At 33.8% G+C, this 12196-nt stretch overlaps 1 protein-coding gene and 1 non-coding gene across 2 annotated transcripts; both read left to right on the top strand.

Annotated features, from left to right (window-relative positions):
* The first annotated feature begins 511 nt into the window (after window positions 1–511).
* On the top strand, window positions 512–618 carry LOC130987312 (small nucleolar RNA R71). The gene has a single exon (XR_009089700.1). It is a non-coding gene; the product is annotated as a small nucleolar RNA R71 (small nucleolar RNA).
* A 6303-nt stretch (window positions 619–6921) lies between these two features.
* Window positions 6922–10241, top strand: LOC130985941 (phosphoglycolate phosphatase 2). Its single transcript, XM_057909134.1, has 11 exons — window positions 6922–7375; window positions 7467–7534; window positions 7643–7735; window positions 7805–7876; window positions 8518–8589; window positions 9081–9140; window positions 9233–9285; window positions 9415–9512; window positions 9594–9693; window positions 9786–9889; window positions 9964–10241. Exons 1-11 carry the CDS (start codon window positions 7264–7266, stop codon window positions 10059–10061), a joined length of 930 nt encoding a protein of 309 aa, XP_057765117.1. The 5' UTR covers window positions 6922–7263; the 3' UTR covers window positions 10062–10241.
* The last annotated feature ends 1955 nt before the right edge of the window (window positions 10242–12196 follow it).

The raw sequence follows: 12196 nt of genomic DNA, 5'->3' as shown, positions 1-12196 counted from the left end.
CTCTTCCTTGATCATGCCATGGCTCACCGCAAATCCGGGCGGTGGTTGCAAGAAATTGTTTGGATTGCTATAGGAGAGGTTAGGGTGGCGGTTAGGTTGGAATCCTTGAGTGTATTGCCCTTGCCCTTGGTAGCCACCTTGTTGTTGGGGCCGGAAGTTCGCATAGCCTCGGTTGTTGTTGTTGTTGATGTAGTTCACATCCTCGAAGCTAGTTTGTTCTTCAACCACGGGCTCTACCCTTGACATTGATATAGCATCAATCTTGCTATTCATGGCGGTCAATTGAGCCGTCAAAAGAGCTATCGGATCCGAGCTTGTTGTAGCCGCCACCTTCTTCAAGATGATCCTCTCTGTTGTGAATTGATGGAAATTGGTGGCCAAGTTCTCTATGATGTGAGCGGCCTCCGCGTGGCTTTTCTCCAACAATGCTCCATTGGCCGATGCATTCATGTCTCTTTGCATCTCACCACTACACCCGGTGTAGAATACACAAATGATTGTGTTTTGATCTAAACCATGGTTAGGGCACTTCCTTAGCATCTCTTTGAATCTCTCCCAAGCTTCGTAGAAGGATTCTCCATCAAATTGGTGAAATTGGACTATGTCCTTCTTCATCTTCATGGTTCTACCCGGAGGGTAGAACTTGTTGAGAAACTTTTGAGCCATGTTCTCCCGTGTAGTGATAGAACCACCCTCTAAAGATTGGTACCATGTCTTGGCCATGCCCCTTAGCGAAAAGGGGAAGAGTCGAAGTCGAATGGCATCCTCCGGGACTCCATTTATCTTGATGGTGCCGCATATCTCCAAGAAGTTTCCAAGATGTCCATTCGGGTCATCTTGGGAAAGACCGGCGAATTGGTTTTGTTGTACCATATTTATGAGGGCCGGCTTGAGCTCAAAATTGTTGGCGTTGATTCTCGGGGCATGCACCCCTCCTTGTTGGACAACGGGTTGGAACATATTGCTAATAGGTGGTGGTGGTGGTGCATTCCTTTGAGCCTCTTGCTCATTGATTTGCCCTTGCATGTCCTCCAATTGCCTTTGGAGTTGACGGATTAAGTCGTGATTTTCCGCCATAACTTCCTCCAACTCTCTATCTCTTCTTGTTCTTGCTTTGTTGTGTCGGCAAAAAGCTTCAACCTCAAGGTCTATAGGTATAAGAGGTGCACCCTTAGACCTTGTGTTCATACACTACCTATCAACCAACAAGAACAAAGAGTCAAATCACAATCTTAAAATAGAAAACAAAAATTAAAGCAAGTAAAATGTCTAAAGTAGTTAAGCACAATGAAGCAAAATATCACAAGTAATGAAACTAAACTAATCCCCGGCAACGGCGCCAAAAACTTGTTCGCTAATATTTTCACCACGCCGCAAGTATACGGGTAGTTGTAATATATGGAAGCAAGGTCGTATCCCACAAGGATTAGTAGTTCAATCTAGTGATTATCCTAATTCATTTTACTAGACTATTTAGACTAAACAATTGAGTGATTGGTTTGATTATCTAACTAAATACTTAACAAGTGCAAAGACAAATAAAAATCAAATAAGCAAAGTGGATTAATAAGACGATTAAAGCGATTTAGGGACTAGGCATCGATGATTAAGCAAAGGACTTCAATTATAACTCAATACTAATCTTGACGATCCTAATTATCTAGAGTGATCTCTCAACTAGTTCTAGCCCCCTTCCGGACGACTAGAACGGTAGATTACGGGTCATAGTTGCCGTCCCCGGTCAACTTCTAACCTATAACTCCCAAAAGCACACAAAGATCGACATACTCTCACCCAACTCTCAACCTCCCGGTAATCGAATTGATATGTTTCAAACACCTTATCTATTGCAATTATTCTCTCCCGATTCAAATTGCAAATTAGGAAAGTATAGAATGTGGCCAACAAACCATACAAGAATAAATCAAGGGTTTGAAAAGATAAAGTGCAAAGGAACAAACAAGATTTATATTGAGCACAAATAATCAATCCATTACAATAATCATCTAGCCTAATCCCCAAATCAAAGAGAAATTTAGCCTATCATGTTCAACAATAACATACCCAATGAAAAGAGAAACATAAATGAAAGAGAGAGAAAAGAATAATCAAATCCTATTTAGAAGCTTGCTTCAATCCTCTCTCCTCTTCAATGCCTTCTTCAAATAGGTAGGAAGGAGTATTAATGGGGGTTAGGGCTTGGATATGGAGGTAGGAATGAGTATTGAATGATGGAGATGATGAATGGTGAGAGGAAAGGGGGGAAAATGGGGTTTAAGGGCTGAAAAACCCGACTGGGGCCCACTTGGGGGAGGCTCCGCTCTTTTCCCGCGGTCCTGGCCCGCGCCCGCGGCCGGCAAACGTGGGGAGGGTCAGGGGACCCGCGGTCCCAGCCCGCGGCCGCGGGTGGTGACCGCGGGGGATCCCTGTAGCTGGAGAGGATGCCCGCGGTCCCGCCCCGCGGCCGCGGGTGGTGACCGCGATCGAGTGTCTTCCCACGGACGCGCCACCGCGGCCGCGGCCTCCTGTGCGCGGCTGACTTTGTCGGCCCCGTTCTCCCTCGTCCGAGTTCTGATTCGGGCGCCGTTCACGCTCATGGATTCCTCTCGAGACGTACTTCGATCTTATGCTCTCACAATTCTCCAATCAACTCTTGATTTGCCCTAAAAATATTCAAAACTATACCAAGCAATCAAATCTTCATAAATACTCAAAATTGGGATACAAACACATATATGCAATCAATTCATGGGGGAAAATGACAACAATTCGTGCGATATTGAGGTATGAAATCCATGTTTGTCAACATGCAATTCCGGAAGGCTGCATTAAAAGTAGGCTTAGAAATGCGGATGAAATGGGATACAAACCAAGGGAGTTTGTTGTCGACCTTACCAATAGGCCCAGTATGAATGCAATGAATAAAGTCGTTCAAGGACGTTGGTCGGATGAAATGGATGATTTTCATGATTTCATGTATTAAGTTGTTTGCTCCTTAGTTTTTCCTTCTCTTTTTGAGCTTTATGCCCTTAGTCCGCGTCTTTGTGCTTTCAGGGGTTTTTTCTTTTTTCTTTTATATTAAATCTCAATTTAATAATAACAATAACAATAACAATAACAATAACAATAACAATAACAATAACAATAACAATAACAACAATAACAATAATAACAACAACAACAACAACAATAAGAATAATAATAAGAATAATAATAACAATAACAATAACAATAATAATAACAAGAAACAACAACAACAACAACAACAATAATAATAATAATAATAATAATAATAATAATAACTATAACAATAATAATAATAATAATAATAATAATAATAAGGATAATAATAATAATAACAATAAGAAAAATAACAATAACAATAATAAGGATAATAATAATAATAACAATAAGAAGAATAACAATAACAATAATAAGGATAATAATAATAATAAGGTTAATAATAATAATAATAATAATAATAATAAGGACAGTAACAATAATAATAACAATAACAATAACAATAATAATAAGAATAATAATAATAATAATAATAATAATAATAATAATAATAAGGATAATAATAATAATAGTAATAATAATAATAATAATAATAACAATAACGACAATAACAATAACAATAAGGATAATAACAATAATAATAAGAGTGGATTTTTAAATGGCCACTTTCATATTGTAAAGATAAAAAATGTCCACTGTTACCAAAATACCCTTCACATTAAAAATTAAAAAAATATCCACTTTACATCACCCCTTTAAAAAATCCCGTAATTCACAACCAGTGTGAATTCACAACCAAAATTTTTTGGTTGTGAATTCACACTAGTTGTGAATTGAGAATTCACAACCAGAATTTTTTGTTTGTGAATTCACAACTAGTCGAATTCACAACCAAAATTTAATTCACAACCAGTCGAATTCACAACCCAAATTTAATTCACAACTAGAATTTTTTGGTTGTGAATTCACAACCAAAATTTTATTCACAACCAGATTTATGTTGGTTGTGAATTCACAATCAGTCGAATTTACAACCTGAATTTAATTCACAACTAGAATTTATTTTGGTTGTGAATTCAAATAGTTGTGAATTTGAGTTTTTAATGTTTGGATTCACAACTAAAACTAGAATTTATTTTGGTTGTGAATTCATAAATCTCGTTGTGAATTCAAGAATATTAAATTGTGAATTCATCGAGTTGGTTGTGAATTCAAGAACATTAAGTTGTGAATTCATAGATCTGAGCGTGAATTCAAGAATATTATGTTGTGAATTCATAAATTTGATTGTGAATTCAAGAACATTAATCAATTATCCAAAATATGTTTCTCTTTAATAAAATCCACAAATCATCACTAAAACAAATATTACTCATTTTATTTCTTACAATAATTAAAAGTTCTCATTTCAAATATTTCAAATACCGAATTCTGCATCAAGTATTTCCGCCGCAATTTGTGAACAAAAGCTTCTGGGCACCACTTCATTCAAATAAATGGAATCATTTTGGCCTTACATAAGAATCAATATACCTGTCAAATTGGCCTTGAAAATAGAGAATCCAATAGAGTCATGATAATTTCTGTAAATTGGCCTTTAACTTTATCATGCATAACATACTGCCATTCTAATCTGTAAAAATTCTTGAGCTCGGGATAACAATCTTCGAAAATAAGAATTTTTGGAAGAAAAGTTAAGAACAATCAAACAAGACTCCAACCGAGAGTTGGCGCGGCGGAGCCGCCTCCGGAAGCAGAAGCACATGGAGGAGCTGATGGCGCAGGTGGCCGAGCTCCGCCGCCAGAACCACCAGATCCTTACCAGCCTCCGCGCCACCACGCAACACCACGTCACCGTCGAATCCGAGAACGCCGCTTCAGATCTAGGGTTTCCGCAGCAAAACCTCGGCCCTTAGCTCCGCCGCCTTCATATTATCTTCTCTTCCGAAATTCGACAAAGCTCGATCGATCGGCGCGGAGGTAGCGCGAGCAGCGGTAGGCTCGCTCGCGGAGGTCGACATCGGAAGTGTGGCGGCGGGGGTGAGGCAGAGGAAGGAAAGGCGGCGGCGGTAGTGAAAGGTGGTGGCAGATGAATTTTAACAAAGCTAGAGAGAGGGAGGGAGGGAGAGAGAGAGAGAGAAGGCGGAAGTGAGTGTAGCGTGAGGGAGAAGAGAGAGAAAGAGAGTGGAGAGAAAGAGAAGAGAATGAGAGAGGAGAAAGATGCGTACATGGAGAGAAAGAGAGAGAGGACATATATTTAAAGGAGGGTATTTCAGTCTTTTCAATCAAAAAGTGGACAGTTTTTATTATTTTTATCTTAGTGGACAATTTTTATCTTTACAATATGAAAGTGGATAGTTTTATATATTAACTCTAATAATAATAACAACAACAACAACAACAATAATAATAATAATAATAATAATAATAATAATAATAATAATAATAATAATAATAATAAGTTTAAGGGAGACTAATTAAATAAGTAATGGTAGAGTAAAGTGGGCCCAATAGGTAAAAGTGTAGTAATTTTAAAAGCAAGGGAGGGTATAATTGTTCAAAAAGCAGAGTAGGAGTTTATTTCGTGGATAAATATTTAAGGGCAAGTAGAAGTTTTTTTGGTGGACAGAGGGAGTATGTTGGAGATGAAGCCTGGTGATTCTTCTTTCCATTTCTTTCGGCGGAATTTCGTGTATGTTCTTTTTAAGTTTTCATCAATTAATTTATTTTTCACTTGAATTTCTTTTGTGTACTTTAAGTTTCCATTTTTTTTTGTCCCCAAGGGGACACCAAGTGGTGCGATCTCCTGTGTGTGAACAGTGAGGTCCCAGGTTCAAACCCCATTGCTCCCCTCCCCAACTCCCCCAAGTCAAAAAAAAAGTTTCCATTTTTTTTGTCAATTAATTCTTATTCTTCTCTTAATCTTTCTATGGAGTTTCTTCTGTGTATTTTCTTTCAAGATTTTATGAATTAGCGTGTTGGTGTTGTTGCAAATTAGATTGTAGAAAACATTTTAAGAATTTAATGAGCACATATTTGAACGTGGCATTAGATGAACACACGTTAATTTGAACAGCCCTAAAATCTTGGAAAAAAACTATAAAAAAATTGGCGGAAAAAAATTACCGTTAAATTGCTCTTTTATATAATCTATACTATATTAAAAAGGGAATTTTCAATTTCAAATCAATTTTAAAATTGAGTAGCAATTTTGTAGTTAGAATAAAATTGAAGGTTTATTTATAAGATATACATCTTTTTTTTCATTTTCCTTTAACTTCTTATTTTGCTATTTTATTTATTTTTTTAAATTATGAAATTCGACTAATTATAAAATATTTGATATGCATATCAAATTAAAGATCAAGACAAGAGCTTTAATTTGGTATATGTTATGTAAATATTGTATTTTAAATATAAAATTATGAGTATTTATTTAAAGATTAAAACTTAAGAAAATTCTTTCTCCTCTCTCCTCTTTTTTTTGAATAAATCTATTTTTTTTCAATTATCTTTTAACTTATACTATTATTTTCTTTTTTTACATATCAATTTTTATTAATATGTATTCTTTATTATTTTTATATTAAATTAAAATATATTTATCTTAAATTATAGTATTTTTAATTATATTTAGAATTTTTATATAATAATCAAATTAATATCAATTTTATATATAATAAAATATAAAAATATTTTGCGTGTGTTGCACGAGCGTAAATGCTAGTACTATAGATTCATCGCTTCGAATTATGTAAAATCAAACTTCTCCGACCCTTATGTGCTTGCACTTGTAAAATTCATTGAATCTAACATTAATAATATACACCAAACTATACTTACTCCTAACATTAAAGAAGAAGAAGAAGAAGAAGAAGAAGAAGAAGAAGCGAGAGGAACTTCAAAAAAGTCAAAAATAGAAACTCATGAACTGGTGATATATCACATCTGCCAACTGGTAGAAATTTAGAAGCAAATCGGAAAACTAGAATAAAGGGGGAAACAAATGTAAAGCGTAAAGCGCCAAAAATATGTTTGAATCTGCTTCGCATGTTGTCCACTTCCTTCTTGCTCTTTTTTCTTTTTTATTCTTTTAAATATTCACTGATTTACTCACAATATTGATTAAAACTTATAACCTCCCAATCACCACTTCGCCCTCCACCACTAAACTCACTGTAACGCCTCCTACTTGCTCTTACCGAAAGCTTCGATAACGACTCGTCGATTCCCCCTTTCTCCATGGCAGGAGATCTCTCGCAATCAACGGTTTATGAAAACTCTCAGCGCCTTACTCCTCAGAACACTGAACGTCTCCTCGATTCCGTTGAAGCTTTTCTCTTCGACTGCGATGGTTCGTTTACACACTCCCCCATAACAATTTCACGATTCTCAGGTTTTGTAATCATGAGATAGTTATTTAGTTTTTGAATGAAAATTATTAGGTGTGATATGGAAAGGAGATTCTCTCATCGACGGTGTTTCGGATACTCTGGATATGCTCCGATCCATGGTGAATTCATAATTTTCTTAACACTTTCTTCAGGTTGATCAACTTAATTTCAGAAATAGATTACTGGTTCGAATCGTGGCTGACATCGTTTGTGTTGGTTGTGAGTAGGGGAAAAAGCTTGTTTTTGTGACGAATAATTCGACCAAGTCTAGAAGGCAATATGCTAAGAAGTTCCATTCTGTTGGCATTTCGGTATCTGAGGTTTGTTTCTATTGATTAAGTTTAAGTAGATTCGGAGGGTATATGTTGTTAATCTCTTGAAGATTACAGGACGAGATATTCAGTTCTTCATTTGCTGCAGCCATGTACTTGAAAGTCAAGGAGTTTCCTAAAGAGAAGAAGGTTTGTCTTTCCGCGACCTCATATTTTCTCGATGCAGTTATAATTGTGAGGTTTTTCTTGGGGCAGGCTACTTGATTGACCATGTTTGGTTAGTTGCGCTTGCTTTATATCCGTTGCAAGTCCTAATGTGTACATAAATTTTGAGCTTACCTGCTTTCGTAAATATGTTGATTTCTTTTCTTTCAGATACCATGTTTTAATTCAACAGAAGTGTTAAGTGACTAGCTTCTAGTGTTCTGTAAATGAAGGTAGAGTGCAATCATGTTACAAATGGTTTAAATTTATTGATCGAGAGAAATGTGTTACTTGAGTAAGTGCATCTTATTGTGGTAGTAGGTTCTATTTATGAAGGTCATGTATCCCCTCCTACCGATTGTTGCTTAGCTTGGTTTATACTTAAAGCAACAAAAGCAAAACCCGAGAATTAATAGAAAGTCTTGCTCAGTTAAGTTAAACCTGAAATTTGAGAATTTGGCTGCAAAGACCTAGGTGAAAAAGGCTGGACTTCTCTTGGCCTTAACAGATAAATTTTACTATTAGTTATAGTTTGATTTAAGCTTTTAGTTGCTTATAGTCACTTTCATTAGATGATGGTGATGGTTATGATGTAAATCCCTCATTTCCATGCATTGGTTTTGTAGGTGTATGTGATTGGTGAAGAAGGCATCCTGGAGGAACTGGAGCTTGCTGGGTTTACCCCTCTTGGTGGTCCTGTAAGCTTCTTGTAAATTTTGTAGAGGGTTTAGGGTTTAGGGATGTGGTAAGTGATATTTTTTACTCCCTTCGTCCCATTTGACTTGGCATGTATTCCTTTACGGATTGTTCCATTTAACTTGGCTTGTTTCATTTTTGGGTAATCACTTCACACTACATTAATATAAGGCCACATTTCTTTACACTACAATCTTACCCTCCTAAATAACCATGCTAAAATGAAAAAGGAAAAGTGAAGTGAGATGGAGGGAGTATTATTATCATGCTTGCTTGAAAATTTTATTCTCATTTTTCATTACAAAACTTCAAATCATTGATTGATGGCCCAAAAACTGATACATTTCTTGATTTATGCCATCAGTTGTTATCTCATTTTTACATACTGTTCGCAATCATTCTGTGTAGGGTATCTTTCAGGCTAAGTTTTTTCAGTTACCAAATTAGGTTTTCTTTTACTTTGAAGGATAGTAAATCAGCACATTTCTTGCAGGAAGATGGGAAGAAAACTGCCCATATGAAACCAAACAGCTTCTTTGAGCATGATAAGAACGTACATTTGCTTTCTTGCTCCAAGTCCCTATTGAAGCATTGCACCTTCTTCTTTCGTCCATTGATTTGTGTATTATGCTACATCTACTCCAGGTCGGAGCTGTGGTGGTTGGACTGGACCAGCACATAAACTTTTACAAGCTGCAGTAAGGATTTGGTCTCAAATTCTGATTTACCTACATAACATGATTTGAAATGATACCTATAATCTAATTAGTTCTGTTTAATTTTGTCTTTTAAATTGAACTACGAGCATTAATCATGTTATCTGTAAGGTATGGTACTCTTTGTATACGTGAGAATCCTGGATGCCTATTTATTGCCACAAACCGTGATGCTGTAGGAAACCTCACTGATCTACAAGAATGGCCTGGTAAGTTTAGTTTCCCCCTTAGACAACCCTGTTCTTATAATAAAAAAATTTTAAAAAACTCAATCTTATGTTTGAGTTCAGGCGCAGGATGCATGGTTGCTGCAATATGTGGTACAACACAGAAAGAGCCAATTGTAGTTGGGAAACCCTCTACCTTCCTGATGGATTTTTTACTAGAAAAGTAATTTAATTTGGTCATTTTTTAGAGTTGAGATATGAAACATTTTATGCAAGACATTAATTTATGGAAATATTTTGTTTCTTGGGTGGCAGATTCAACATCCCTACTTCTAAGATGTGTATGGTTGGGGACAGATTGGACACTGATATTTTATTTGGACAAAATGCTGGCTGTAGAACTCTTCTTGTATTTTCAGGTAAAATTCTTGTTATTATCTGTGGATTCACCATCGCATCGCATGTGAAATTTTGTCGTTGATGGCACTTGCAGGTGTGACAAAGGAATCAGATCTCCAAGATCCATCAAACCAGATTCATCCAGAGTATGTCACCACCACGTTGTCGGACATCCTCACATATACCCAATAATATTAAATCGTCATTCTTACTATTTTTCGAATTGGTACATTTCAATTCGAGGATTATCGGATACCTTTTTATTTGGATTTTGATTGCTGATTTTTTTATTTTGAATTATTTTCGTGTTTGAATTGTTTCATCATTCCATTGGTTGAAGTTAGCTATATGCAAATGCAACCTTTTTAATCTTGTGACTGTGAGGCAATGGATGGAGAAAAAAACTCTCTCGTCGTTGTCGCTGCACACGTGGATCGTCGAAATGGTGGGAATTTTTTACAGACACGCACGTAACAATTACTAATAATTTTAGGAATGTGTCACTGTCAGGACAATTAATCATCTTAAATTTTCCTTATAAAAAATCATCTTAAATTCTCCATATAAATCATCTGTTTTGATTTGTGATAGAGATCGTCATTAATTACTCTTTAAGAATAATGATAAATGCACATGTGCGCACATAATTGGATTTTTTTGTCTTTTTACATATTTCCATAAATTAAGAAATTAAGTTTATTTTAGTTGAAATTATAATTTACATAATTACCCATGATGATTATTATGAAAAAGTTACCTATAATCTTCCCTTAATAATTAAATTTTTGTTTCCTTCAACTAACACCTTAAGCAACGCTCATGTAGTTAAGAATTAAATATATAGAAGTACTTCTTTGTTCTAATTACTTTTTACGTAATTAAGAAAGCCATGGTTGAATGAAATCTAGTTCATTCAGAAATTGTGCCAAAATTTTCGTACCATTTTTTTTCATAAGACTTTATCTATAGGAATATTTTTATTATTATTATAAGTAATAATCATATTTTCCCTCGAATATATATATAAAAAAAATTAAAATTAAAATATATTAGTATTATGAGGCGCTGACAAACATCCTCTTAACATCAGATATATAGAATCTCATAATAAAAAAACATTAATAAAACAATAACAAGACAAAAATCAAACATGTCAATATTGATGACTTTTTTTTTGCAATAAATTAAAATAAAATAGAAAAGATAAAAAAATTAATAATGTTTTCAAAAAGAAATTTTAATACTCAACCTTCCAAAATACATAAGGAAAAAATTAATAATATTTTGAATTGTTATAATAGGTTAAATAATATCAGATGTTACCTATATTATTTGATTATTTCATAAAAGAATAGGTTCAAGAAACAATATATTAAATTAATGAAATTGAAATAAGAATTTACAAATATTGAATGACTATAACTATGAGAATAATGTCACACATTGAGCACATCAATCAATAACGTAATAACAATGTATTATAAGACAATATATTATAATAAATTAGTGAAATCAAAATAAAAAATGTAAAATAAAAAGAAATTACTATAATTGTGAAAATAATGTCATACATTGAGCGCATTAATCAATTACTTAATGAAATTATACTATAAGACACTATATTATGATAAACTAAATTAAAAAAATATATAAAATATCAAGCAATAGAAAAAATGGTTAGAATAATTTAATACGTTAGTTACATTCTCTGATTATTTCATAAAAGTACAAGTTAATGAAAAAATCACAACAAATTAGCAAAATTAAAATTAAAAAATATATATATAAATGAATGAATATAATTGTGATAATAACGTTATACGTTGAGCACATCGATCGATAATTCAATAAAAATATATTATATGACAATATATCATAATAAATTAGTGAACTCAAAATAATAAATTAAAACATAAAAAGAAATTACTATAATAGTGAAAATAATCTCATATGCTGACACATCGATTGATTACTAAAATGAAATTATATTGCCGGACATTATATTGCATTAAATTAGTTAACTTAGAAAAAAAATATATGTATAAAACATGAAGGGATAACTAAATTGTTTAGAATAATATCATACGTTAACTACTTTCTTTGATTATTTCATAAAGAATATAGGTTAATGAATAAATCATAATAAATTGGTGAAATTAAAAGAAAACTTATAAAACATCAATGTATGACTATAATTGTGGGAATGTCATACATTGAGCACATCGATTGATAACTTATAAAAATATACTATAGGACAATATATTATACTATCATACATTGAGCACATCGATAGTTACTCAATAAATTTATATTATAGTAAATTAAAT

This window comes from Salvia miltiorrhiza, chromosome 5 (genome assembly GCF_028751815.1).
Source record: "Salvia miltiorrhiza cultivar Shanhuang (shh) chromosome 5, IMPLAD_Smil_shh, whole genome shotgun sequence".
NCBI classification, from domain to species: Eukaryota; Viridiplantae; Streptophyta; class Magnoliopsida; order Lamiales; family Lamiaceae; genus Salvia; species Salvia miltiorrhiza.
Note: the sequence above shows the minus strand (reverse complement) of the source record. Positions and strands in the feature narration are given on the sequence as shown.